The 27,670-nt window shown below is 37.3% G+C and overlaps 2 protein-coding genes across 3 annotated transcripts in view; one reads left to right on the forward strand and one right to left on the reverse strand.

Annotated features, from left to right (window-relative positions):
• LOC144238619 (protein nucleotidyltransferase YdiU-like) overlaps positions 1 to 9,733 on the forward strand; it is a 37,447-nt gene extending 27,714 nt beyond the window's left edge. For both annotated transcript variants that reach the window (XM_077772463.1, XM_077772465.1), the window contains 2 exons: positions 5,348 to 5,427; positions 9,370 to 9,733. In XM_077772463.1, the coding sequence (XP_077628589.1) occupies positions 5,348 to 5,427; positions 9,370 to 9,492 (203 nt within the window). In that variant the 3' untranslated portion in view covers positions 9,493 to 9,733. The remainder of the gene's footprint in view (positions 1 to 5,347; positions 5,428 to 9,369) is intronic.
• A 15,182-nt stretch (positions 9,734 to 24,915) lies between these two features.
• The window catches only part of APBB1IP (amyloid beta precursor protein binding family B member 1 interacting protein), a 67,912-nt gene continuing 65,157 nt past the window's right edge, over positions 24,916 to 27,670 (reverse strand). Inside the window, exon 14 of the mRNA XM_077772450.1 lies at positions 24,916 to 27,670. This exon is cut by the window's right edge and continues 83 nt beyond it. Within this exon, the coding sequence (XP_077628576.1) occupies positions 27,547 to 27,670 (124 nt within the window). The 3' untranslated portion in view covers positions 24,916 to 27,546.

Here is a 27,670-nt window from a genome sequence, read left to right on the forward strand (position 1 = left end):
AATCATCTCTAATATTGATTTCAGTTTACCATGTGACTTCACGTTGGTTTGGTGGAGAAAACAATGGAAGTTAGTTCTTTTTTACAGTATGGATTCTAACAAGATCAAAGAAGTTAAGACAGAAGGTCCTAAGTCCCTGAGCACCCCTGCCTCACTTAGGACTTGTATAGAGAGCTGGTGTGTGTCATCAGGTTGGCCGATTCATGTGGATGAATAGATGATCCTCACATTCCATGTTAGGTTAGGGAATGAGATTGCTTCTTGAACTTAAGACTTTATTGTAAAAATCAAACTGAGTTTAGTTTTTACAGGGACGTGAGTGATCTCTTTGGGGCCCAGCATGGATGTGGTTGCCACTGGTGCAGTTGGTTGTACAGAGTTTGTTTTTTGTTTTTTAAATTTTTTAATATTTATTTATTTTGGAGAGTGAGAGTGAGCATGAGCAGGGAAGGAGCACAGAGAGAAGGTGACACAGAATCTGAGGCAGGTTCCAGGTTCTGTGCTGTCAGCACAGAGCCTGATGTGGGGCTTGACCCACCAGCCATGAGATCATGACCTGAGCTGAAGTCGGGCACTTAACCGACTAAGCCACCTAGGGACCCCGTGGTTCTACAGAGTTTGTAAGCCAGCTCAGATTATGGACACTCAGCAGTTAAGAGAAAGAAGAAATGGAAAGAATAACATGGTGGCAGTCTTTAGTATTTGGGTTTGGTTATGACAGGATGGATGAGACGGTAAAATAAATTTCAGTGAATTCAAGGCTGCAGCTTTGAGTTATGTTAGAGAAATAATAATTGCTGAACAGTGGGCTCTCAAGGAAGGGAAAAAGATAAATTTCCACAAAGAGCAATGGCATGATTAAAAGTTCATAATGGTAGCTCAGTTATGTTTTTAAAGGCACACTCCCATACCTTATTATTACACGCTTAATTGACATGAAAATGCAAATATATAAGAATTACACAAAGTCATGTAACGATGTGTATCAGATATGTGGAATTAAAGAATTGTACAGGTGAGAAGAAATAAAACATCTGAGAAGAGTGGCCTGTGTCACTACACAGTCCGGATCTTCATTTCCCTTAGGGAGTCTTCATTCCTGGGTATGCTCTTGACCTGAGTTTATTTTCCTCAGAGAGGCAGTACAGCGCGGACTCCAGAGGCGGGCCGGCTGTTTATTGCCTGCATGTTATTAAGCAGGTCATTTGATTCCTCATGCCTCCTTTTCTCTTTCTGGTACATATATATACTTTTTAGGGGCTTTACTGAGGTGTCATTTCCATAAAATTCATTCATTTTAAGTGTACAGTGATTTTTTTAAAAAAAATTTAAAAATTGTGCAACCATGACAATCCAGAGTGATCCAGTTGATTTTTTTGTTTCCTCACCTATAAAGTGCATTTACATCATTGACTGTTGCACAAATTCGGGGAGACGGTAGTTGGCACATAATAAGTATTTGATAAGCATCAACTATAATACTAATATAGAGCGCATTTAGTAGCTTCATCACAGGGATATTGGGAAGACTGGGATGATTTTAACGTTTTCTAGAAACCGAAAGACTAAAAATATATTGCTGTTATATATTGTTTCAAAATATTAAAAAAATCAATAGGAGAGTAGGGGAAGATTTAAAACTTTTTAAAATAAGTGCTCCAAGTTGCAAGCAATGGGAATATCAAAGATGAGTGTTTTAAAAATCTAAGAATTTTTTTTTTTTAATTCTGCAAGATTTAGGGGTGGCTGGCTGGGCTAGTTGGTTAAACATCTGACTTCAGCTCAGGTCATGAACTGACAGTTTGTGAGTTCGGGCCTCGCATTGGGCTCTGTGCTGACAGCTCAGAGCCTGAGCTTGCTTCAGATTCTGTGTCTCCCTCTCTGCCCCTCCCCCACTCGCACTCTGTCTCTCTCTCTCTCTCTCTCAAAAATAAAGATTATAAAAATTATATTATGCAAGATTTCTTATTTCTAAGCCTGCAAATAGCTCTGTGATCATAAGCCACCAGAGGACATTGATCTTTTCTTTTATGTCACACTGTGCCACCCAGCCCAGATCATATTAAAACTTTGTCTAATAAATGCTATTGATTACTGTCCTTACTATGCATTCAGGCAAGCCATTGCAGCTCCAGCATTATGTGAGTGGATTTCTGCAATAAAGCTCACTTGGTTATAATTCTGAAAATGCATCAGTGTAATTCAGCTTTCATTGTGCCCAGTAGTGAATTTGTGGCACATGCTCGGGAGGAGCTTTATTTGTCCTTAGAACACAGCTATCTTAGAGCTCAGGGCCAACTGTGTTGAAATCCTGGGATTGAGCCTCATAATAAAATACAACCGTTGGCATAGTCCACAGGTATAAATTTAAATTGTGGCCTCAAGTAAATATTTCAGACCTGAGCTTTTGTAGATACTAGGATAAAAGAAAAATTCCCTTCTTCATTCTTCTTCCTGGATATTAAAAAGAGACGGGGCACCTGGGTGGCTTGGTCAGTTAAGCATCCAATTCTGGATTTCGGCTCAGGTCATGATTCCAGGGTTGTGGGATTCTTTAGTCTTTCTACAAGTTTGCATTTTTCAATTTTAATGTTTTATTTATTTTTGAGAGAGAGATAGACTGTGAGTGGTGGAGGGGCAGAGAGAGAGGGAGACACAGAATCCCAAGCAGACTCCAGGCTCTGAGCTGTCAGCACAGAGCCCAACGTGAGGTTCAAACCCACAAACCATGAGATCATGACCTGAGCTGGAGTCAGACACTTAACCAACAGAGCCACCCAGGCGCCCCTGCATTTTTCAATTTTAAAGAATTCATACAGAACTCCTTTGAAATGAAAACATGTGTACGCAAAAAATATATCTATATGCACAATCTTTAAACAAAAAGGAAACTAATGTGCAAGGGATGTTGTGGAAGCGCTTCGCTGAGGCCAAGGGAGAAAAATCTTCCAATTAAGTTTGTCAAATTTGATACACATTTCATAGAAACCTGGCAGTAAAATACTATTAAAACATACTGGGAATTTCTGCTACAAGCAGAAGTGCTTTGGACCAAGTTATAAATATGTAAACTACTTGAAAATCGGATAATTATAGATGTTTATAAGATCCTTTGAGGAGTTATCTAATTTTGCACATTTGTATCTAGTTGGGAACTTTCTTTTGGAAAGTTTTCTTTTGGCAATAAAATGTGAAGCAGTGGATTAACAAGGATCATGTCCACACACAAGCCCAGCCGGTGTTACATAGAAAGTAGTAATCCCTGATCACTAGGGTATTGACTACGTAAGAGCAGGACTCAAATTCATGTTTGAAGTCTCAGCTTTAAACAATGTGATGGTGCAAAAAAAGGGAATATAATACAGGCTTAGTATATCTTTCTGAAAAGGTAAATTTAGCGCTGTCAAGAGATTTAAGGCTATGTTTTACTGAGGGCAATATAATATAAATAAAGCATGCCATTGCTACCATCAATTGGAAGAGATCGGTAGATCAGAAAGAAGACTGAATGTCCATAAAACACTGAGCACTTCAAACTATTAAGTTCAACTCATCTCTAATAGGCTAGCAATGAAACTGGAAAATGGTAATTATATTTATCATTTATCTAATTTAATAAAAATAAAAATACATCTTATTCTCATAATTGTTATTAAAATAATTGAAGAGACAAATTATTTCAAATACAGCATCTTGCATTGTTCTTTCTTTTCTTTTTTTGAGAGAGAGAGTACGTGTGTGTAGGGAGAGGGGCAGAGAGAAAGAAAGAAAGAGAGAGAATCCTGGGTTGTGGGATTGAGCCCCATATCGGGCTCTGCACTGAGCATGGATCCTGCTTAAGATTCTCTCTCTCTCTCTCTCTCTCTCTCTCTCTCTCTTTCTTTCTTTCTCTCTGCCCCTCTCCCTACACACACGTACTCTCTCTCTCAAAAAAAGAAAAGAAAGAACAATGCAAGATGCTGTATTTGAAATAATTTGTCTCTTCAATTATTTTAATAACAATTATGAGAATAAGATGTATTTGAAACACAGTTACTATTTACTTTTTGATATATTTACTTCTAGTCTCTTTTTCTGTGTGTATTGATTAGGGAAATATTTAGTGGTAATCATACTATGGTATAATTTTAGATCATTCTTTTTACCAAAAATAAATAAGGCATTTTTCCTTGCTACTTCATTCTTTATAATGTAATATTTTCAATGGCTGGATAGTATTTCTTAGAAAGGTTATACAATGTTTTACTTAAGTATTCCCCTAATACTGAGTATTTAAATTGTTTCTAGTTTTCCCTAATGTAAATAATACTTTTTAAGTTTGAATTTGTTTTCATAGACTATGCTCCTAGAGAACTGCTGGGTCACAAGGCACTTACATTATTAGATTATCTGTCATATCATGGCAGATCTTTAAAACCAAGTTGAAAGGGAATTTGTATGTTTCTGCCATTCAAGTAGCTTGGAAAACTGTTAAGAATCACAAAATTGGGATTTCTGGAGTCTGCTCAGAATTTCTGTTCCCCAGTGGGGATAAGCATCCTTCCTCTCCACTCTGATAAATTATTTTGGAAAAGGCTCATCTCCAATAAAGACATAGTTTCTGGATTTTTTTAAATGTGCCATTATTATAATACCTTTAATATGAAAAAATGTGTGGTTACTATCAAAAATATAAATTTATAAAGAGTTTTGCCTCAAGTAACCTTTCATGCTTGTCTTGGCAGCATGAACATTAAGCAGTCCCACTAAGTCAGACCTTAATTCTGAGCTTGAAGATGTTAAAAGTAGCAACTTCTCTTCCCCGACCTCCACTCAGGCTGTGGGGCCTAATTCGGATGCATTCACTACTTTCTCCAGCTTTAGGAAATGCTTAGTGCAGGGCACCTGGGTGGCTCATCGGTTAAGTATCTGATTCTTGGTTTTGGCTCAGGTCATGTTCTCATGGTTTGTGGGCTGAAGCCCGATGTGGGGCCCTGTGTTGGTGGCTCAGAACCTGATTGGGATTCTCTCTCTCTCTGCCCCTCCCCCACTCTCTCTCAAAATAAACAAACGTTAAAAAAAGAGAAAATACTTAGTGAACTGAACATGGTGAAAAAACCTGAAGTAATGATGAAACACTGAAGAGAAAAACCAAACCCTGAATTGCTCAAAAAAGTGTTTTCTGTACCATAAGATAATAGACACTATACATTGTTTATAAACAATCAACATTGGGTGATGCTGATCTTTGCTTCTCATTTGCACCTTCCAGCAAAGTTTTTAAAGTGTATCTGATTTTGAGGGTGATTTCATATTCCTGTCTGGACTTAGTAACTTAGTGTTCCAAAACATGTGCTTTCCTCCGAAGCTGTTAATCCTAGGTACGTGCTGAGGAACTGGATGGCAGAGTCCGCAGTGAGAAAAGCAGAAAGGAATGATTTCTCAGAGGTAAGTTTTTTATATTTATTAATTTTAAATATTTTAAGCACACTTATTTTGTTCGCAGACTTGTGAAACTAGACAGTGGCCATCAGCAGCTTTTCCTTCTTGTTGCCTGGTCTCTCTTGGTTCATCAGTAAATCTTTTTTTTTTTTTTTTAATTTTTAAAAAATTTATTCTTTAATGGACTTAAAATTTTAATGATTCATTTATATCATATATGTACATTACTTGAACTTCTGAGGGTCTGATGCTGCTGCTGCTTGTTGATGTTTTGGAATTTTGGATTTCAGTCTGTGAAAGCAGTGAAGCCTGATGTAAGGGTACATGTCTCCAGAGGGAATTCACTTTTCTCCAGAGGGAAGTACTTTTGCTTCTGCTGGGTGTGCAAGGCACTAGCAACGTGGGTCCACTTAAATGCATCCTGACAGCAGCGAAGATGAATGAACTAGGTCTAAATGCATTTGTGTGGATGACCCCTACATGTAATGTTAAGCAAAACAAGCAAGTGGTGAGGAGTAATATATATACATATATATGTATATGTACACACACACACACCCCACATGCTTGTTACCACTTAAATACAGAGTAAAACATGCAAAATTTTATGTAACTTCAGGGTGCATGTGTGTATAATAAGAGTAACAGAATGAATAAAGATGATAAATAACATCTTTGAACCGTGGTTACTTTGAGGCAAGAAAGAAAGTTGTCCTAGGGAAGGAGACTCCTGTTGGTCTCCAGTCATATTGGAAATGTTTGATTTCTAAAGCTGAGTGGAGAATACACAAGTGTTCATTGTACTGTTCTGCATACTTTCTTGTCTGCTTCAAGTACTTCACAATCAGTTATTTTTAATGCCATGTATGTAATAAATTTTTTAGAAGAGGAACAGCCTTGGAGCACCTGGGTGGCTCAGTCAGTTGAGCATCCAATTTCAGCTCAGGTTGTGATCTCACAGTTCATGGGTTCAAACCCTGCATTGGGTTCTGTGCTGACAGCTAGCTCAGAGCCTGGAGCCTGCTTCAAATTCTGTGTCTTCCTCTCTCTCTCTCTATGCTCCTCCCCTGATTGCATTCTCTCTCTCTCTCTCAAAAATAAAATAAACATTTAAAAAGCTTAAAAACAAAAGGGGAATGGCCTTGGCATTCATGCTGTCACTCTGTGTTGTACTGGAGTAGGTGTTATGGACGCTCATGCCTTCTTTTCCTCAGAATCATTCTCTCCACAGTGTGTGCATGGTCACTACCAACTGATAAGGGCTGGCATGAGAGAGAAACTATTTTTGCTATTTCTAAATTGGAACTTACATTAATTTTTTAATTTTAAAACTATATTTCAGTAGTTCATTTAGCTTGACAAATCTAGGTTTTCATTTTAGAAAATAATTTAAAATATAATCTTTTTTTAAATGTTTATTTTTGAGAGAGAGAGAGAGAAAATGAATGAGCAGGGAAGGGGCAGAGAAAGAGGGAGACACAGAATCTGAAGCAGATTCCAGACTCTGAGCTGTCAGCACAGAGCCCGATGCAGAGCTTAAACACATGAACCATGAGATCATGACTTGAGCCAAAGTCGGACGCTTAACCAAATGAGCCACCCAGGCGCCCCTAAAATATCTTTTTTATGTATGGTATTAAAGACAAAGAGAAGGGAGAGAACTCAGTATTTATCTTTAAATTAGCCTAAGCTGGGGAAATTAAGCCTTGTGGAATCAGTTGTTTTGTTGGCTTGTTCTCCTTCCTTTTGTATCTTTTGTTCCTTCCTTGTTTTCTTCCCTTCCTCAAAATTCTATTTGAGGAAGGATGCAGTACCCACCTTGGCTGGGGAGGTGTCTTCCTAGGTTCAAGTTAACATTCAGAGTCACAAAACTATCACAGGCTGCTTTTAGCCCCGCTCAGCTCAGAAAGGTAGATGACGGGGGTACCTGGGTGGCTCAGGTGGTTAAGGGGCCAACTCTTGATTTCGGCTCAGGTCATGATCTCATTGTTCATGAGATGGAGCCCCATGTCGGGCAGTGTTGACAGCATGGAGCCTGCTTGAGATTCTTTCTCTCCCTCTCTCTCCCCCTCCCCTGCTCATGTGCACGCTCTTTCTCTACCTGTCTCAAAAATAAACATTAAAAAAAAAAACACTAGGAAAAAAAAAGATGACAGAATGGCTTACCAGCAGGGCAGCGTCAGCTCCTCATCTGCAGCCCGGTGTGGCCGCAAAGCTCAGGTGTGCACAGACGAGGTCCACACTGGGAAGCCACAGGGACAGCCCTGGGTTACAGCCTCATACTCCACAGAAACCAGCATCTCCTGTAACAGCTGCATAGGCACATTCTTCAGTGTCCCTGTGAGTGACCTGCCTTATCCCGAGTCACCACACTAAAGAAAGCCCAGAGCGTGTGGTCAGGCATTTATGGTTCTCCCATCCAGATGCTGCTTGTCGGTCATAAGCAATGTGATTGGTGATACGGTTGTCATACTACCTTATCAAGTTTCCAAAGGAACAGACCTAGACAGTTGATTAAGGGTTAAATTCTCATGCAGGAAAGGAAAAAGATTTTGTTAAACCTCTAGATGGGTAACCGTTTACACGCACAACTTGTGTTTACCTGTTTACATCAAATAGTTCTTTTTTTTTTTTTTAAACTTTTTTTTTTTTTTAATGTTTTATTTATTTCTAGGAGAGAGAGAGAGAGAGCGCGCGTGAGCTGGGGAGGGTCAGAGAGAGAGGGGGTCACAGACTGAAACAGGCTCCAGGCTCTGAGCTGGCAGTCAGCACAGAGCCCGATGCGGGGCTCGAACCCACGAACCGCGAGATCATGACCTAAGCGAAAGTCGGACGCTTAACCGACTAAGCCACCCAGGCGCCCCTACATCAAATAGTTCTTGAGAATCTATGTGAAGAAGTATGAAAATGCAGTCAGGGAGATTTTCAGCTAGCAAGGGAGATTAGAATAGGTATAAAACTAACTTCGGTAAAAGTGTACCTATAGAAAGCACCCTGGGGGAAGCACCCTGGGGGAAGTTAAGAGGGGCACGAAGAGCACCATATTGATGATGATATCTTCCTACTTAAATATTAGTAATATAGGAATACCCTTTATTTGATCTCTTGGTGCTTTCTTAGTATAGATAATCATGCACCTTTTTCTATCAATAGATCTAAGCATTCCTTTATTAATAACCAAGGAAATGATAAACCGCCAAAAATATATTTTAATTGAAGTATGGTTGACATATAACATTATATTACTTTCAGGTGTACAACATAATGATTCAGTATTTGTATATATTGTGAATTGATGACCACATTAAGTGTAGTTAGCATCCGTCACCATATATAGTTACAAATTTTTTTCTTTTGATGAAGCCTTTTCCGATCTACTCTCTTAGCAACTGCTATGTTGTATTATTAACTTTAGTTATCATGCTATACATTACACCCCATGACTTATTTGTTTTATAACTGGATGAAAATATACATTTAGATCCTAGAATTATTGTTGAAAGAGGTGTGTTTTTTGATGCCTCACGTTATTACCATGGGTCAAAGTGCAAATGAGGAAGTAGCAGGAGTTGGAATCCAGGCCCTTGGTTTGGAAAGACTGCAAACCACTGACATTATTTTATTTTTGTAAATATCTTAGAAAAGTATAATTGTCTTAATGCTGTGAAAGAATTGTGTAATTAGCAGGATATATGTATATATATGTATGGTCTTTTTGAGAGGGTACGTATTTGCCCTCCTGTTTTAGCACAAAACTAGTACTTAAAGGAACTGTGTGTGGAATAATAGAAATTTTAAGTAGCAACTATAGTTGAAATTTTAATAAAACATAAAATGTTTAAACATTTTTAAAGAAATTTCAGTTTAACCTTACCATTCTGGGAATTTGGAAAATTGATAGGTCCCGAAGAATAAAGTCTGTATCTATGTGCTTCAACTGTTCACCAGGTCCATCTTCTCCAGCATGTTCTTCGGCAGCCTTTCCAGAAGCATTCTGCAGCTGAAAGAGCAGGCTACTCCTCACCTACTCCTTCTTGGGCTAAAGACCTCAGAGTTAGCTGCTCATCTTAATTTAGGTTAAATTAATGAAGAAGGGATATTCTATCATTGAACTCAACATAGAATCATCTATTTGATAAATTCTAAATGACCATCTATGTTTTTATGACAGCCTCACATTTCATTAAAGGGATTATACAATATATATATTTTTTTATCAAATAAGCTGGATCTATTCTTTGAACATCTTTGTGATCATTTTTGTTCTAATCAATAGGTTTAATGGAATAATAAAGTATGGTAATCCACATGAGATATGCTCAATAACTAGAAAATCTTACGGTAATCTTTTAATGATTTTATAAGCATTCATCTAATACAAACTAGGTACCCAGGATTGTGGGGCATATCAGTTAAGTAATATAGTTTAACTGCTATCTTAGAGCTTTTTCATATATGATGGTAATTTTCAAACATTAACCAAAGTAAAGAGAATAGTTTAATGAATCTGATTTACCAACCAGCTTCTTAGTTATCAACACCTGATCAATGTTATTTCCTCTACATCCCTACACACTTCCCCTCATTCCTAGTTATTGTTTTTAATTGAGGCATAATTTTTATATCCCGTGTATTTTTTTTAATGTTTTATTTATTTCTAGGAGAGAGAGAGAGTGTGAGCAGGGGAGGGTCAGAAAGAGAGGGAGTCACAGACTGAAACAGGCTCCAGGCTCAGAGCTGGCAGTCAGCACAGAGCCCGACGCGGGGTTCGAACCCACGAACTGCGAGATCATGACCCGAGCGAAAGTCGGACGCTTAACCGACTAAGCCACCCAGGCGCCCCTATCCCGTGTATTTTTAAGAAGTTCCCACCTGTGTTTCATGTAACTTACAAATATTTCTGTGTGCAACTCCAGATGTTTAATGATTTGAAACACATACCATTATCACCTCAACACAAATCAACAGCTCCCTAATGCATCAAATCAAATAACCAGTTTTTGGAGTTTTAGAAGTTATTTTCACCACTATTATTATTTTACAGTTGTTTGTTTGAATTGGGATCCAAGTAAGGATTATACATTCAAATTAGATGACGAAATCTCTTGAGTTTCTTTTGAGATCATTGGGTACAGCCACCTATATCTTTTTTTTTCTTTCAGTTTTTTGTTTTATTTTGGTTGAAGAAACCAGATCATTTATCGTACAGTGTGTCCCTGGGCCTGCATTTTGATAACTGCATCTCTGAGGTATTAACATGTTGCTGTGTCCCCTGTATTTCTATAAGGCTTCAATTTATGAAGGAATACTTGCTATCAGAAGGCAAGTGTTGTACACGTCCACCAAGAAGTACATATAGGCTGTCTGTTTTTGTGATTTCAGTAGCCACTGACAATCATCACCTAGACTCAATGACTTAGTAAGCTGCAAAACAGTAATCTAATCGTATCATTCATTTGTTAGCTGGAATCCTTCACTAACAGAAAACTTTCCATTACTAATTATTTGGTTATCCCAAGGTACAGAAAGGCAAAGAGTTGGTTCCCAAGCATATTCCAAAGACAACCAGGCGGTTTGTTTTTACTATCATTATGAATTCTTGAATTTAAGCACATGTTATGTTTTACACTATTGCAATTATTATTCTTACTGATGTACAAATTGTCCTGTATATGGCCAGTGAGGTTATATTCATAATGTCTCCCTGTGTGCATGATCCTGGAAGTTTTTGATAGCTTCTTTATTTTCTGGGTTAGTAAGATGTTCCAGGTCCATCCTGTCTGTGTATTTCTTGCCTTAGCCCCAGAACCTGTCATTTTTCTAAGGAGGTCCCATTCAGGGAAGTGAGATTTAGAGATCGCAGTTTGGATGCTTAATGCTTTGTGAATATTTGAAACTCTTTACAAAGCTTGTTAAATTACAGCAGATATCTGAGTTGTAAACTTTCTTTCCTAAAATTAAATGACATGAACTAAGAACACAAAAATCCCCAAATAGCAAAAAGATACATTATTAAACTAAAGAAAAGTCCATGGAGCGCCTGGGTGGCTCAGTCGGTTAAGTGGCTGACTTCAGTTCAGGTCATGATCTTGTGTTCATGACTTTGAGCCCCATATTGAGCTCTGTGCTGACAGCTTGGAGCTTGGAGCCTGCTTCGGATTCTGTAATCTCCGTTTCTCTCTGCCCCTCCCCTGCTTGCTCTCTGTCACTTTTTCTCTCAAAAATAAAAATTAAAAAAAATAAAAAAATTAAACTAATGAAAAGTCCTAACCTCACAAAATTTTAAGGTAATTATTATTTTTTTAACTGTTAAAGTAATACATGCTCATGTAAAAAATTTTTAAATAAAGAAGTATATTGAATACATGTGGAAGTCTTCCTTCACATTTTACTTCTTCCTCTTTCCTATACCCATTCTGTGTCTCAGAGATAAATATAAATTTATGAGTCTTGTATCTTTCAGATTTCTGCCATACATTTACATACCTATCTGCAAACATACATATATATGTGCACAAGTTTATGTGACTAGGGACATACTTGACATATTGTTCTGTGAACTGGATTAATTTATATATTAATGTTCAATATGAGTATGTGCTGATCTTCATTTGCTTTAATGGTTTAAAAATATTCCATGGTATAAATATACCATATTTTGTGAAATCATTTACATATTTGGCCCAATTGTGTTTCCACATTTTTTTCCATTATAAATATAGCATCTTTGTCTGTATATCTTTGTATGTAGAGTCTTACAAATAGAATTAATTGGGTCAAAGGTATATGCATGAAAAGTGTTTATATGAACTGCCACACTGAACCCCCAAAAGGCTTTACCAGTTAATATCCCCAATGATGTATCACAATACCAGTTTCTTCACACTTCAGCATTGAATTTTATTTTTTGAAAATTAATTTTTTAAAAAATTTTTGTGAGAGACACCGAGCGTGAGCAGGGGAGGGGCAGAGAGAGGAGACACAGAATCTGAAGCAGGCTTCAGGTTCTGAGCTGTCAGCACAGAGCCTGATGCGAGGCTTGAACTCACAAACTCAAGATCATGACCTGAGCTGAAGTCAGATACTTAACTGACTGAGCCACCCAGGCACCCCTGAATATTATTGTTTTATATATTTTTCCCAATCTGATACATGAAAATTTATTATATTATCAATTATTATTTATGTAGCAGATAATTTTTGTTTTTCTTGTAGTAAATACTGTTTCTTTGTCTATTATCAGTATTTTATTCTTTAATGGTATCATTTTAAACAGGTTTTAATTTTCATATATTTGAATTTGGAAATTTAAAAAAGTTACTTTTGGATTTTATGACTTGTTTAATCTTGCTTAAAATTTACAAAAAATATTCCCTCATATTTTCTTCCAGTAATTTTAGAGTGTGTACTTTTATTTTTTTTTCTTTTTTTTCTTTTTTCTTTTTTTTTTTTTTTACAAATAGTTTATTGTCAAATTAGTTTCCACATAACACTCAGTGCTCATCCCCAAAGTGCCCTCCTCCATGCCCATCCCCCCTCCCCCCCACATCCATCAGTCCTCAGTTTTTGTCAGCATTCAAGAGTCTCTCATGGTTTGCCTCTCTCCCTTTCCCCCACCATTTCCCCCCTTCTCCCCCTTGTTCCTCCGTCAAGTGTTTGCACGTATAGGAGGATTAGGAGGAACTAGAGTGTGTACTTTTAATCCCTTTGAGATTTGATTGTTTTTTTCCACATTTACAGATAGTGTCCCAATACTATTTGTCAGGTTGTTTATCCTTTCCACACATTTGAACTACAACTTCTATTGTATATTAAGTTCTCATATATTTGAGCTCACTTCTACACTTTATTCTATTCTACTTTTTTCTTTTCTAGCAATACAATTCTCTTAATTATTTTGATTGTATAGTATATTTCAACAGTCTATCATTAATCTTTTAAAATGTTTTCTTTGCTATTTGATTATTTAAATGAATTATTATGTTCTCAGCATTCAAGAGTCTCTCATGGTTTGCCTTCCTCCCTCTCCCCAACTGTTTTCCCCCTTCTTCTCCCTCATGGTCCTCCGTTAGCTTCCTCCTAATCCACCTATATGTGCAAACATATGGTATTTGTCCTTCTCTGCCTGACTTATTTCGCTCAGCATAACACCCTCAAGGTCTATCCATGTTGCTACACATGGCCAGATTTCATTCTTTCTCATTGCCATGTAGTATTCCACTGTATAGATAAACCACATCTTCTTGATCCATTCATCAGTTGATGCACACTTAGGTTCTTTCTATGTTTTGGCTATTGTTGAGAGTGCTGCTATTAACATTGGGGTACATGTGCCCCTATGCATCAGCGCTCCTGTATCCCTTGGGTAAATTCCTAGCAGTGGTATTGCTGGGTCACAGGGGAGTTCTATTGTTAATTTTTTGAGGAATCTCCATACTGTTTCCCAGAGGGGCTGTACCAGTTTCCATTCCCACCAACAGTGTAGGAGGGTGCCCATTTCTCCATATCCTCGCCAGCATCTAGAGTTCTCTGATTTGTTCATTTTAGCCACTCTGACTGGCTTGAGGTGATATCTCAGTGTGGTTTTGATTTGTATTTCCCTGATGATGAGGGACACTGAGCATCGTTTCTTGTGTCCGTTGGCCATCTGGATGTCCTCTTTGGAGAAGTGTCTGTTAATGTCTTCTGCCCATTTCTTCACTGGATTGTTAGTTTTTTGGGTGTGGAGTTTGGTGAGTTCCTTATAGATTTTGGATACTAGCCCTTTATCTGATATGTCATTTGCAACTGTCTTTTCCCATTCTGTCAGCTGCCTATTAGTTTTATTGATTGTTTCCTTTGTCGTGCAGAACTGAGGGCTGATGGGTGTGGGGTGAGGGAAAGGGGGGTAATGAGCATGGGGGAGGGCACTGGTTGGGATGAGCACTGGGTGTTATATGGAAACCAACTTGACAATAAACTAAGAAAAAAAAAGAAACATAAAAAATTTAAAAGCAGGGGCGCCTGGGTGGCTCAGTCGGTTAAGTGTCCGACTTCGGCTAAGGTCATGATCTCATGGTTTGTGGGCTTGAGCCCTGCATCAGGATCCACGCTGACAGCTCAGAGCCTGGAGCCTGTTTCAGATTCTGTATCTCCCTCTCTCTCTGACCCTCCCCTGCTCACACTGTCTCTCTCTCTCTCAGAAATAAAACATTAAGAAATTTTTTTAATGAAAAATAAAATTTTAAAAAAATAAATGAATTTTTATGTGTTTCAACTTTCATAAATCTTGTTGAGATTTTGACTGGGTTTATATTAAATTTGTAGACTGACTTGGAAAGAACTGACATCTTTACAACACTGTGTTTTCCCATCTGGAAACATACCACAGACATTCTTCACTTTGCATGGTACTGCAGGACCGTAAAAATGGCCATGCAAACTAAAACTCTGTAAAGTGATCTTAATAATCAATGGAAAAAATTATGATTGTTTTGTGATCATCAAAAATCTTTTAGTCAAAACCTTAAAAACTTTCACCATGGCTATAGATATACAGGGAAATCAGGGAAATAAAATAGTAAAACCAGTATTTACTGCACATAACTTAAAACTTTAGAAACATTGAGAAAGTGTTTTCTTTGTAAGAAACTTGTAAGATCAGGTTGAAGAGTGCTTGCCTTCTTTCTTTGTCATATTACTCATGATATAGAGCAAGGATCTTCTCTATGCTCTGGTGAGTTCCCACTATTTTTCCTATACCTCCATTTATGTTCTACTTGAATTTTTCTTTCAGCATTTTTCATTTATATATTGCAGTTTCATCTTTATTGGCCAATTTCCCTTTTCAGTGATCGTTTTTATAAAATGTTATGTGGGTTTACCACTGGCAGACAAGGAGCCAATCCAACTACACACTTTACCGTGTGTGCATAAGCTGAATAACAAATATACAGTGATCAGTCACTAAGAGACTTTGAAAGAAGTGATGTGATTGGCCATTGATCGTGGCATTCATCTGTTTTTTTTTTAATGTAGTAATTTGTGCACTGTAACACTAACAGCAAAGTTTGTAGTTTACCCAATTGCCCACAGTTATAATACCATGGTAGCAAATGTTGGGGAACTAGTGTTCCTTAACTAAATTGTGGTAATTGGAACTTGTGCATGTAGGAGCTATGCTGTCTGTACCATTTTCAGACCTAGTGTAGTTTTGTTGATATTTTGAATGAGATCACTTTTCATACTACGTTTTCTCAATGGGCATCACTGGTACATAGGACAGTTTTTGGTTTCTATAGTTTATCTTGGATCTAGGCATGTTGTTGAATTCATATTTTTACAGCTTTCAGTGGATTGTTTTAGTCTTCTTTTTTTTAACTAGATACATCATCTGAGAACTGAAAATTTTTGTTCATCTGCAAATGACTGAAAGTTGACTAACATTGTCTTAACCACGTAGAAGCTTGTTTGAGTCACATAAAGGGAAGTGTACAACACAAGCATTCTGGGGCTGGTACAGCAGCTCAGCAATGCCCTGAGGGGCCCAGACTTTCCTTTCCATTCCCCCATCTCCTTATGGCATTGAGTTGGTCCTCTGCTTGTTGTCTCATGGTCACTAAATAACTGGTGACCTCCAAGCTGTGACCCTCAGTCCAATCAGGATGGAGGAAAGGAATGGGGAAGAAGCGAGGATGCCTGTAATAGGAAAACAAAAATCCTTCCTAGAAATCCCCAACGGCCTCTTACTTACATCTCATTTCTATTTTTGTATTTCATTGGCAAAGACTGGGCCACATGACTACTTCTGGCTGCAAAGGGAGTCTAGGAAACTATTTTTAGCCAGGTAGGTTGCAATTCCAACTAGATCTTCTGTTAATTAAAAAGAAAGGGAAATTGGATACTAGGTCGATGAAAACAGTGTCTTTTCATTGCATTCTGTGATTATGAGACCACAAGTTTTCCGTATCTTCTTGCATCTAATTTGGTAATTCATGTTTCTTAAAAAAAAAAAATCTAATTCATTAAGATGCTTAATTTTGTTGACATATGTACTATTTATTGCCCTATAACATTTAATTTCTTCCATATCTGTAATTTTGCCCCTGTACTTTGTTTCTAAGCTTCTTAATATATGTTCTCAATCTCTTATCTTTGATTAAATTTGTTAAATCTTAGTCTTTTATGTTGGTCTGAAATTTTCAGGTCATCTGTTTTCTTGGTCTTCTGTTTCATAAAATTTTTATTTTTCTCTTTATAATGGACATCTTTCTAATTTCTTTAGGTTTATTTTTTAGTCTTTTGGCTTTCTTGGTTTAGAAATTAATTTATTTTCTTTATCTTGTTTTCTAATACATGAAATTAAGACTATAAAGTTTCTGGTGAGTCTTGTATTGGCTATTCTTGTGGTCATTACCTGCTAAGTAATTGGCATTTTTCATATTGATTTTATTTTTAATTTAAGGGTTCTATGGAACCAAATAGGTTGGCTTGTTTTTGTTTTGGCTATTCTTTATGTAGTTATTTATTTTCCTTTGTGGCCAGAGACTATGACATACATTATACCAATATGGGGGAAATTTGGCTTTTTTTCTATCTGTCCTAATACATAGAAAAAATAGAACTATTTCATGTATGTTTGATAAGAATGTGTATTCTCTAAGTTCATGTAAATACTATTTTATTAGACCAAAATTTTCATTCGTGCTACTCATTCTTACTTACTTTCAATTTAATCTAGCTGTTGGATTTTTGAAAAGATGTATTACAAGTCTCAGAGTTAGGAACCCCAAGAAAGTCCTGTCTTAGATGCCATTCCTACACTTTTGTGGGTTTTATCTCCAGGAGTTACACCAGGTTCTCACAGTGAAGATCTGAGAAAAATCCCCTCATGTTTCCAGCAGGGAAAGAGGGAAAGTAACCATTTTGAAATATGCCAGAGCATTCTATTCTTCTTAACAAGCCCTGCCCTCAGGAGAAACTATCTTACCTGAGCCTAACCTACTGAGATTTTTACCACAGCCTAGCTAACCTGGAGAAAGGGAAATACCCAACTCCAGCCACCAGCAGCATATCATATTCAAACTCTAGAGAATCAAAGATGAAGAAGAAATCCCAGAAGCTGTCAGAAGAATAAAACATCTTAAATATGGGGGAAAAAAGATAAGAATTACATCTGACTTCTCAGAAACCATGCAAGTAAGAAGAGAATGGAGTAAAATATTAAAAGTATTGAGAGAAAAAAAACCTACCAACCTAGATAGATTTCTGTGTCCTGCAAAATTATCCTTCAAAAGTGAAGGAAAAATAAAGACTTTCTTAAAAAAAGAAAAGAAACTTGTCACCAGTAAACATGCCTTGCAAAAAATGCTTAAAGAAGTTCTTCAGAGAGAAGCAAATGATATATGGTCTGACACTCAGATCTACATAAATAAAGAATATTAGAGAAGTAATAAGTGAAGATAAAAGAAAGTTTTATTTTTCTCATTCTTAATTGATGTAATAGATAGTTTGTTAAAAACAGCACTAGCAACAGTGTATATTAGATGATTATGGCTTATGTGTAAGTGAAATGAGTAACAGTAATGATAAAAAACAGGAGGGAGGAATAAAACGTATTTTGTTATAAGGTACTTGCATTACCCATGAAGCAGTGCAGTGTTATTTGAAAGTGGATTTGGGGGCACCCAGGTGGCTCAGCTGGTTAAGTGTCCAACTCTTGGTTTTGGCTAAGGTCATGATCTTACAGTTTCATGGGTTCGACTCCCCCATATTGGGCTCTGTGCAGACAGCATGGAGCCTGTTTGGGATTCTCTCTCTCCCTCTCTCACTTTGTTCCTCCCCCACTCATGCTGTCTCAAAAATAAATAAACTAAAAATAAAGTGGATTTGGATTACTTGTAAATGTATACTGCAAACTCTGGAGCAACCACTAACAAAGTAAAAAATATATACATAATCGATGTGCTAAAAAAGGAGAAATAATCAAAGAGAAAAATGGAATCATATAAATGCCCCATTAAAACCACAAGATGCAGAAAAAGAGCAGAAGACAAAATAAATAAAGAGCAAGGGCAACTAGTAGAAAACAGTAACAAATATGGTAGATATTAATCCAATTATATGAATAATCACTTTAAACATCAGTGGTCTAAATGCACCAATTAAAAGACAGAGATTATCAGAGTGGGTCAAAAATCAAGACCCAACTATATGCTGGTTACAAAAAACCCACTTTAAATACAATGACATACAGATTAATATTAAAAGGGTGGAAAAAGATACATCATGCTAACAAAAACAAAAGAAAGCTAGAATAGCTATATTAATTTCAGAGCAGACAACAAAGCAAGAAAAAATATCAGGGATAAATAAAGTCATTACAGAATGATAAAAGGTCTTATTCTTTAAGAAGACATAATAATCTTTAATGTGTAAGTGCCTAACAACAGAGTCAAAACACATTAGGCAAATACTAATAGAAAAGAAAAATAGATGAATCCACTATTAGAGTTGGAGACTTCAACATGTGTACATCAGAAATAGGTCCAGCAGGCAGAAAATGAGTAAGGACACAGTTGAACTAAGCACCATCCATCAGCTGGATATAAGTAACATCTATTGGCTGTTCTATGTGATAACAGCAGAATACACATTCTTCTCAAGCTTACATGGAACATTCACCAAGAAAGACCACATTCTGAGCCATAAAACACAGCTTAACAAATTTAAAACAATATAAATTATACCATGTCTGCTCTCAGATTGTGATGGAATTAAAATATAAATCAATAACAGATACCTGGAAAATCTCTAAAAAATTTGGAGATTAAACAACATACTTTTATTTTTATTTATTTATTTAAAAAAATTTCCCAGTGTTTATCCATTTTTGAGAGAGAGAGAGAGAACATGAGTGGGGGAGAGGCAGAAAGAGACAGAGACACAGAATCCAAAGCAGACTCCAGGCTTACAGCTGTCAGCACAGAGCCTGATGTGGAACCTGAGTCAAGGTCAGACACAACCGGCTGAGCCACCCAGGTGCCCCTAAACAACATACTTTTAAACAACACATAGGTCAAAGAAGTAACCTCAAGAAGAATGAAAAAATATTTAATAGAAATGAAAATGCCACTTATGAAAATTTATGGGATGTACTGCTTAAAAGATTTGTAACACTGAATGCAGAGTAGAAAAGAATGATCTAAAATCAATACTCTGATCTTCCTCCTTGGAAGGTCAGAAAAAGAAGAGTAAATTAAGCCCAAAATAAGCAGAAGTAAAGAAATGAAAAAGCAGAAATCAATGAAATTGAAAACCAGAAATCAATAGAGAAAAATCAATAAAACCAAAACCACATGCTATATCAATAGATGCAGAAGCAAGCACTTGACAAAATTCAACAGCCATTCATTATAAACAATGTGAACAAACTAGGGATAGAGGGGAATTTTCTCAACTTTCTAAAGAACATCTACAAAAACCCTATAGCTAACATACTACTTAATGGTGAGAAACTAGAAGCTTTCCTACTAAGATCAGGAACAAGGTAAGGATGTTGCCTCTCACCACTGCTTTTTAACATCATACTGGAAGCACTAGATAATTTAATAAGACCAGAAAAGGAAATAGAAGGTATATAGACTTGGGAGGAAGATAATACACAGTTATGTTTCTATGTAGAAAATTAAAAAACAATTGACAAGAAAAAAAATCCTGGAACTAATTAGCAATTATAGTAAGGTTGCAAGATTCGAGGTTATATGCAAAAGTCAACTGCAATTGCATTCCTATATGCCAGCCACAAACAACTAAAATCTGAAATTAAAAATACCATTTCCATTAACACCCCCAAAATGAAATATTTAGGTACAAGTCTAACAAAATATGTATTAGATCTTTGTGAGGAAAACTACAAAACCCTGATGAAACAAATCAAAGAAGAACTAAATAAATGGAGCGATATTCCATGTTCCTGGGTAGGAAGACTCTATAGTCAAGATGCCAGTTCTTCACAACTTGATCTATAGATTCACTGCAATCCCCATCAAAATTCCGGTGAGCTGTTTTGTAGATATTGACAAACTGATTCTTTTTTTTTAATTTTAAATAGTTTATTGTCAAGTTGGTTTCCATATAACACCCCGTGCTCATGCCCACAAGTGCCCTCCTCCATGCCCATCACCCCCTTCCCCTCCCCCCACCCCCATCAGCCCTCAGTTTCTGACAAACTGATTCTTAAGTTTATATGGAGAGACAAAAGATCCAGAATAGCCATCACAATATTGAAGAACAAAATTGGGTGACTGACTACCTGACTTCAAGACTTATTATAAAGCTACACTAATTAACACACTGTGGTACTGGCAAAAGAACATACAGATTAGGAAAACAGAATAGAGAGCCCAGAAATAGGATCACAGAAATACAGTTAACTGATCTTTGACAGAGGAGCAAAGGCAATACAGTGGAGAAAAGACTATCTTTTTACAAATGGTTCTAGAAGAGCTGGATATCATATGTGAAAACAAAATCTAGACAGAGACCTTATATATTCCACATATTAGACTGTGCTAGATAGAGAATCAGTGGGGATTACGATCTGATTAGTTTATCTAGAATACATAAAGGGAAAGCATACAAAATTAAGAGATATGAAGGACAGTTAGAAGGTCTGACATACATTTCACTGCAGTACCATAACTGGATAAGGAGAGGCAATATTTGAAAACAAAATAGATGAGAAGTTTCCAGATTAGTGAAATCCACATATTTGTATAATTAGGAGCCTCAAAAGATCCCCAAGCATTCAAATAAAAGGAAACCCACAGTTGGACGCAAAGCAAAGTCTTAAAATCATCCAGAAGGGGACAAAAAGATGTCCAAAATGAAATTATACCTTGACAGCCAACTTCTCAACAGCAATAGTAGAAGCTAGAAAATGGGGACAATCTTCTCAAAGAACTCACTGTTGTTTAGTACTTACTAAAGTATTTACTGCCAATCCAGAATTTTGAAGCCATCTTTCATGAATGAGGGTGTAATACATTCTAGGAAAAAAACATCCTGAGATAGAACTCAAATACTGGACAACAATAGTGTGTGTGTGTGTGTGTGTGTGCGCGCGCGCGTGTGCGCGCGCGCGCACGCATGTACATTTGAAATTTAAGTGTTCTCAAGTCTTGTATTGTCCTGGTTAAAGTTGTTTAGACTTTATTGAGTATGATGCTGTTACTTATAGGTAGCAACTGAAAAAATAGAAACAGAGTGTATAGCTTTCCAATAAGAAGATAAAAAAATGGAATAAGAGAAAAATCCTTAATGACATGAAAAGAAGATAAAAAGAAAAAAACCCCAGAAAAATCAAGACAAACAGAAAGTACCAAATAAGATATTAAAAACAATTGCAAATATATAATTACAATAAGTTAAAAACTATTTTTCCAGTTAAAAGACAATATTTGCTGGGCTCCATACAAATACAACAAAATCCACTTATATGCTGTTTACAAGTGGCAAACCTAGAACATGATGATGTCAAAAATTTGGAAGTAAATGAACAAAATGACTTTTTCAGGTAAATAACTGAAAAGAGGTGCTACTGCTGTGTGAATGTAACAAGCAGAAAACAAGACACAGAGATAATCATTCAATTAACAATTCACAAAATATACAAATAAATTTTGTTTACACTTAAAGTGTCACAATCTATAAGGTAGAATTTACCATAACAATTAAAAGCTTTTGACAAATCCACCTTCATCAAAGGGGATTTAAAACATTCTTCCAGGTAATTGATGTTATCAGGCAGACTCGATATTAGGCTGTGGAACACTTGAGCCCTGTGCTTATTAGCAAGCTTGTTCTAAGCAACATTACAATACATTGTACCTAAACATAGATGGGTCATTTATAAAAACTGACCATGTACCGAGTCATAAAAAAGTCTCACACTTCAAAGGTTCAATGATCTGAGTTTGATAATTTCACTGTCATACCAGCCATTGTTTCTATGACTAAATAAGATACATAAAACATGTAGTAGAAGCTTAAATGTTCATTTCCCCTTTAAGACCTGCTGAGAGCAGGAGATTCTGTCTCCTGACAGGTTAAATCTTGTTTCTTGTAAACTTGATCAAACCTTGTGTTTGTGTTCTCACAGATTAGAGAAATCCACATATTTGTATAATTTGTATAATTGTTTTATTTTGCATTGCATGTATTCTGAGTCTTTGTCCTGTTGACAATATTATGCAAGAAATTCTGTAGCTATAACTTATGATAAAGAATTACCATTGTGTGTGTGTTTTTGTTTTTGTTTTGCTTTAAGAGAGAGAAAGAGAGAGAGAAGGTGTGTGCATGTGCACATGTTGGGGAGGGGTGGAGGGAGAAAGAGAGAAAGAATCTCCTGCAGGCTCCACATCCAGCAGAGAGCCTGACATGGGGCTCGATCCCATGACTATGAGATCATGACCTGAGCTGAAATCAAGTGTGGGACACTTAGGCGGGTGCCTGAGTGGCTCTGTCGGTTAGGTGTCTGACTCTTGGTTTGGCTCTTGGTCATGATCCCTGCTTGGGTTTCTCTGCTTGGGATTCTCCCTCTCTCTCTGCCCCTCCCCTGTTCGTGCTCTCTCTCTCTCAAAATAAATAAATTTAAAAAAGAGTGGGATGCTTACCTGACTGAGGACCCAGGCTAGAATTACTGTCTTAATTCCATAGTTCTTCTGCTGGCTCCACCCCAGTGTTGGTACTTCCCTCATATCTAAATTTGTGGCTAAGCTTTCATAAATGGGGAACAAATTCGGGTGCATTTTCAAGGCTGACCTAAGTAGACTCATGTATAAGTAGTGTTTGTGAAGACCTTTCTGCAAGACACCATCTGCACAGAGCTCCTGTTTGCTGTCTGGGCCTATTGAAAGCAAAGTTCTACCCTAAGATGAGGCAAAAACAGCCCCGATTTCTAAGATTCCTGACTGAAAAGACTTTAATACTGGATTCTTTTTTGAATACTTGTACAGTGGAGACCAAAGTGGTCCCACCACACGGGGAAACAAGGAATGGAGCAACACAATGCATTCAGTAAAACTATCAATATTTTGACCACAAAATCATTTAATTCTCTTCAGTAGCTTTCCTAAAATACACACACACACACACACACACACACACACACACACACACACATTATCAAATGCTAAACCTCACAAACATTTTAATGTTGGAACTTTTATTGCTCTTCCCTATAAAGGAAAAGTATGTACAGACAGAAGTTAGGAGACCCGGCTATGACCTAGCCCTGGGCTCTAGGTTAAGCACATTGTCAGGCCCACAGTCTTCTGCTTTGGAACTGAAAAGTAGAGTGACAACACAAAGAAAATGATGCTGTTTGTAAAGAGAGTGACAATGAGGCAAGCGTGTGGACAGGGGCAGAAATGGGCACAAGGGTGAACTATGAGCTTCCGGGCACCTGTCCTAGGCCCCACCCGGCAGTCTCTGTGCACAGGTAGCCTCGGGTACTGGCATTCTGCCCTGAGTTCTGTAATCAAGTCCTACTTTCTGCTTAAGATTGCCCCAGTGGTTTTGTTACATACAATCAGAATCCTAATTAACGTAGTGAGTCGTTTCCAGGGAACAACTGTGGGATGGAGAGCCCTTGTTTCCTGCTCTAGACATGGTGGGGGAGGGACACTATCCAGGTTTTTATACTCTGAAATAAAGTCAGCAAAGGGTTATTATTTTTTTGATTGGAGAGGCACTGAATTCTAAATTATTGTTCTCAAATACCAATGCATTTCCTCATCTGGACACTAGACAGTAATTTTGATCAAGGTAAGTTAAGATCCAGATCATTTTTTTTAAATGTTTACTTATTTTTGAGAGACAGAGAGGGTGCAAGCAGGGGAGAGGCACAGAGGCAGAGACACAGAATCTGAAGCAGGCTCCAGGCTCTGAGCTGAAGTCAGATGCCTAACTGACTGAGCCATCCAGGTGCCCCAGATCCAGATAATTTTTTTTTAAATTTTTAATGTTTATTTTAGAGACAGAAAAGAGCTTGAGTGGGCAAGCTCTTGGAGGGCCAGAGAGAGAGGGAATCACAGAATCAGAAGCAGGCTTCAGGCTCTGAGCTGTCAGCACAGAGCCCGACACGGGGCTCAAACCCATGATCTGTGAGATCATGACCTGAGCTGAAGTCGGACGCCCAACCAACTGAGCCACCCAGGTGCCTGCAGATCCAGATAATTCTAATGAAGGTCCTGAACCTCATAGGATTGGTTCATTAACCTATGTCAGGTTGAAGCAACTGGACAATTTTGTATGGCCACAGACATTCTGTTTTACCTGTGAGCTCTACATCTCCGAATCAGTTTGTAAGAAAATTATGCCATTAATACGTTTCTTGCATTGTCACAGAGATCTGCATAATGACCAGGCTTTCCCCAGGTCATTTCCCCAGGTGTTTTTGCAGCATCTGACATCAAAAGATCCATAAAACAAAAACAGAGAGGAGTTACTGTGCATGAGGAGACATTTATTTTTATTTATTTTTATTAAAAATATTTTGTTAACATGTATTTATTTTTGAGAGACAGAGAGAGAGCATGAGTGGGGGAGAAACAGAGGGAAAGGGAAACACAGAATCTGAAGCAGGCTCCAGGCTCTGAGCTTGACAATACAGAGCCCAGCGTGAGGCTTGAACGCATGAACTGTGAGATCATGACCTGAGCCGAAGTTAGATGCTTAACTGATGAGCCACCCAGGTGCCCAGAGGAGAGATTTATGTAAAGCATTTATCTTCAGTTTTAGGGACATGCTTTGGAAAAATGTAGAGCACTTTATCAATTTTAATTATTAAATATTTTTGTTTTAAAATTTGAATTAGCATTTTTGTTTTAAATGTCATTTTAGAGCTTACTTTTCCACCCAAATATTAAAACAGAAGCTTAATCATCTTCCGGGGTGCCTGGGTGGCTCAGTTGGCTAAATGTCCAACTCTTGATTTCGGCTCAGGTCTCTTGATCTTGCAAGTTAGGCTCCATGCTGACAGTACAGAGCCTGCTCACGATTCTCTCTCTCCTTCTCTGCCTCTCCTCCCACTCTCTCTTTCAAAATAAATAAAAATAAAACTTAAAAAAAGATTAATCATCTTCCTTAAGTAGAAAGTAACATTATTATTTATTTTCTACCCACTTTAAGAAGATTTTGAGATGTGAGGAAAAAGAAATCCTTGTGCACTGTTGGTGAGAAGGTAAACTGGTGCAGCCACTATGGAAAAGAGTATGGAATTTCCTCAAACAAAAACAGAAACACCATAGGATCCAGCAATTCCTTTAACGGCTATTTATAAAAAAAAAAAAAAGAAAGAAAGAAAGAGAGAAAGAAAAGAAAACACTAATTCTAAAAGATATGTTAACCCCTATGTTTATTCCATAGCCAAGATATGGAAGTAACTTAAGTGGCCACTGATAGATGAGTGAATAAAGACGTGCTATATACACAAAATGGAATATTATTCAACTATAAAAAAGAATGAGGGGGCACCTGGCTGGCTCACATCCAGCTTCGGCTCAGGTCATGATCTCAGGGGTTTGTGAGTTCAAGTCCCACATCCAGCTCTCTGCTGTTGGCCTGTCAGCACAGAGCCTGCTTTGGACCTTCTGCCCCCCATTCTCTGCCCACTCCCACTTGCCATTTGCAGCAACATGGATAAATCTAGAAGATATTATGCTAAGTGAAAAAGTCAGAGAAAGACAAATATCTTATGATTTCACTCATATGTGAAATCTAAAAAAGATGAATAAACAAATAAAAAGCAGAGACAGACCCTTAAATATGGAGGAAAAACTGATGGTTGCCAGAGGAGACCCAGGCTTCGAGTATGGAATGAATAAGTCACAGGAATTAAAGGCACAGCATAAGGAATATAATGGCTGATACTGTAACAGCTTATGGTGAGCACAGCATAACATACAGAGCTGTCCAATCACAATGTTGTCCACCTGAAACTAATATAACATTGTGTCAGTATAAACTAATGATACTTCAGTTAAAAAAAAAGATTTTGAGACGTTTCACAATTAAAAAGAAAAATAAAACAGAATATGGAAATAAAATGAAGAAAATCTAAAAGCACTCCCAGAAAACGATTTGAAAGAGAAGAGAGATAGGGTAACAGGAGCACATCGGGGCACCTGGGTGGCTCAGTAGGTTAAGCATCAGACTTCGGCTCAGATCATGATCTTGCAGCTCATGAGTTTGAGCCCTGCTCTGTGCAGATAGCTGGGAGCCTGGAGCCTGTTTCAGATTCTGTCTCTCTCTCTCTGTCCCTCCCTTGCTCATGCTCTGTCTCTCAAAAGTAAACATCAAAAAACAAAAATCAAAAAAATTGAGCATCAAATTTACTGGAGAGAAAACATTCCAGGTTAAAGAATAAAAATGATTGCCTTTTCCTGTCCCTAAATTTTAATCTAGAAGATACTCAGAGCAGTGTAGTAACAGAAAATTTCCGAACTCTAAACATCTATTTTTTTCATTACTAAGTTACTTGACCATTGGAAAACCCAAACAGTATACATCCAGGACTCCCGTCAATCAAGACAGAAGTCAAAGAAACAAAATTCACTCTGCCTCCCTTGTATTTTTCCTTCTTCGATTTTTTAGAAAATTCTGAAGGTCATGGAGGTGAAGATGGAAAATATACCGAAGATTAACAAGATGTTAGAATGCAAAGCTATAAAGGTCAGGTATATATATACAATGTTGTGTTTACAGCACACTAGGTTTATACACTGATATTTCTAGAAATATCATCCTAAAGATTTTTAAACTTTTATTAATTTGATGCTTCTGAGTATAATAAAATAAATGAACATAAAACACTCTAGTTAACTTGGAAGGGAAGATGAATTCATGGAGGTGGAAACACATAGGAAAGGTATGTACATTTAGGCAGATACTCTTATTTCTGTGTTATAGGTTAATGATTATGAATGTATTTGAGCTGCAGTGAGACATTTTACATCATTTCTAGTCTGAATGCTTCAATATTTTATCTAAAATGAATAAGGTGTCAGGAACATAAAGGAGCACAAATGCACTTGAGGTTAGAAATGATTATACCCATCACACAAAAATACTTCTATGTTTCCCTTAGGACATGTTGCCTCTTTTCTTTTGCAAAGCTTTCATGAGATCAGACATGAAATCTTGCTCTCCGCTCCCTACCCCGCCGGGTGGTCCTGGGTTCTCTCTCCTCTTTGGGGGAGCGGGGGGT

Source organism: Crocuta crocuta, unplaced genomic scaffold (genome assembly GCF_008692635.1).
Source record: "Crocuta crocuta isolate KB4526 unplaced genomic scaffold, BGI_CrCroc_1.0 scaffold96, whole genome shotgun sequence".
In the NCBI taxonomy this organism is placed as follows: Eukaryota; Metazoa; Chordata; class Mammalia; order Carnivora; family Hyaenidae; genus Crocuta; species Crocuta crocuta.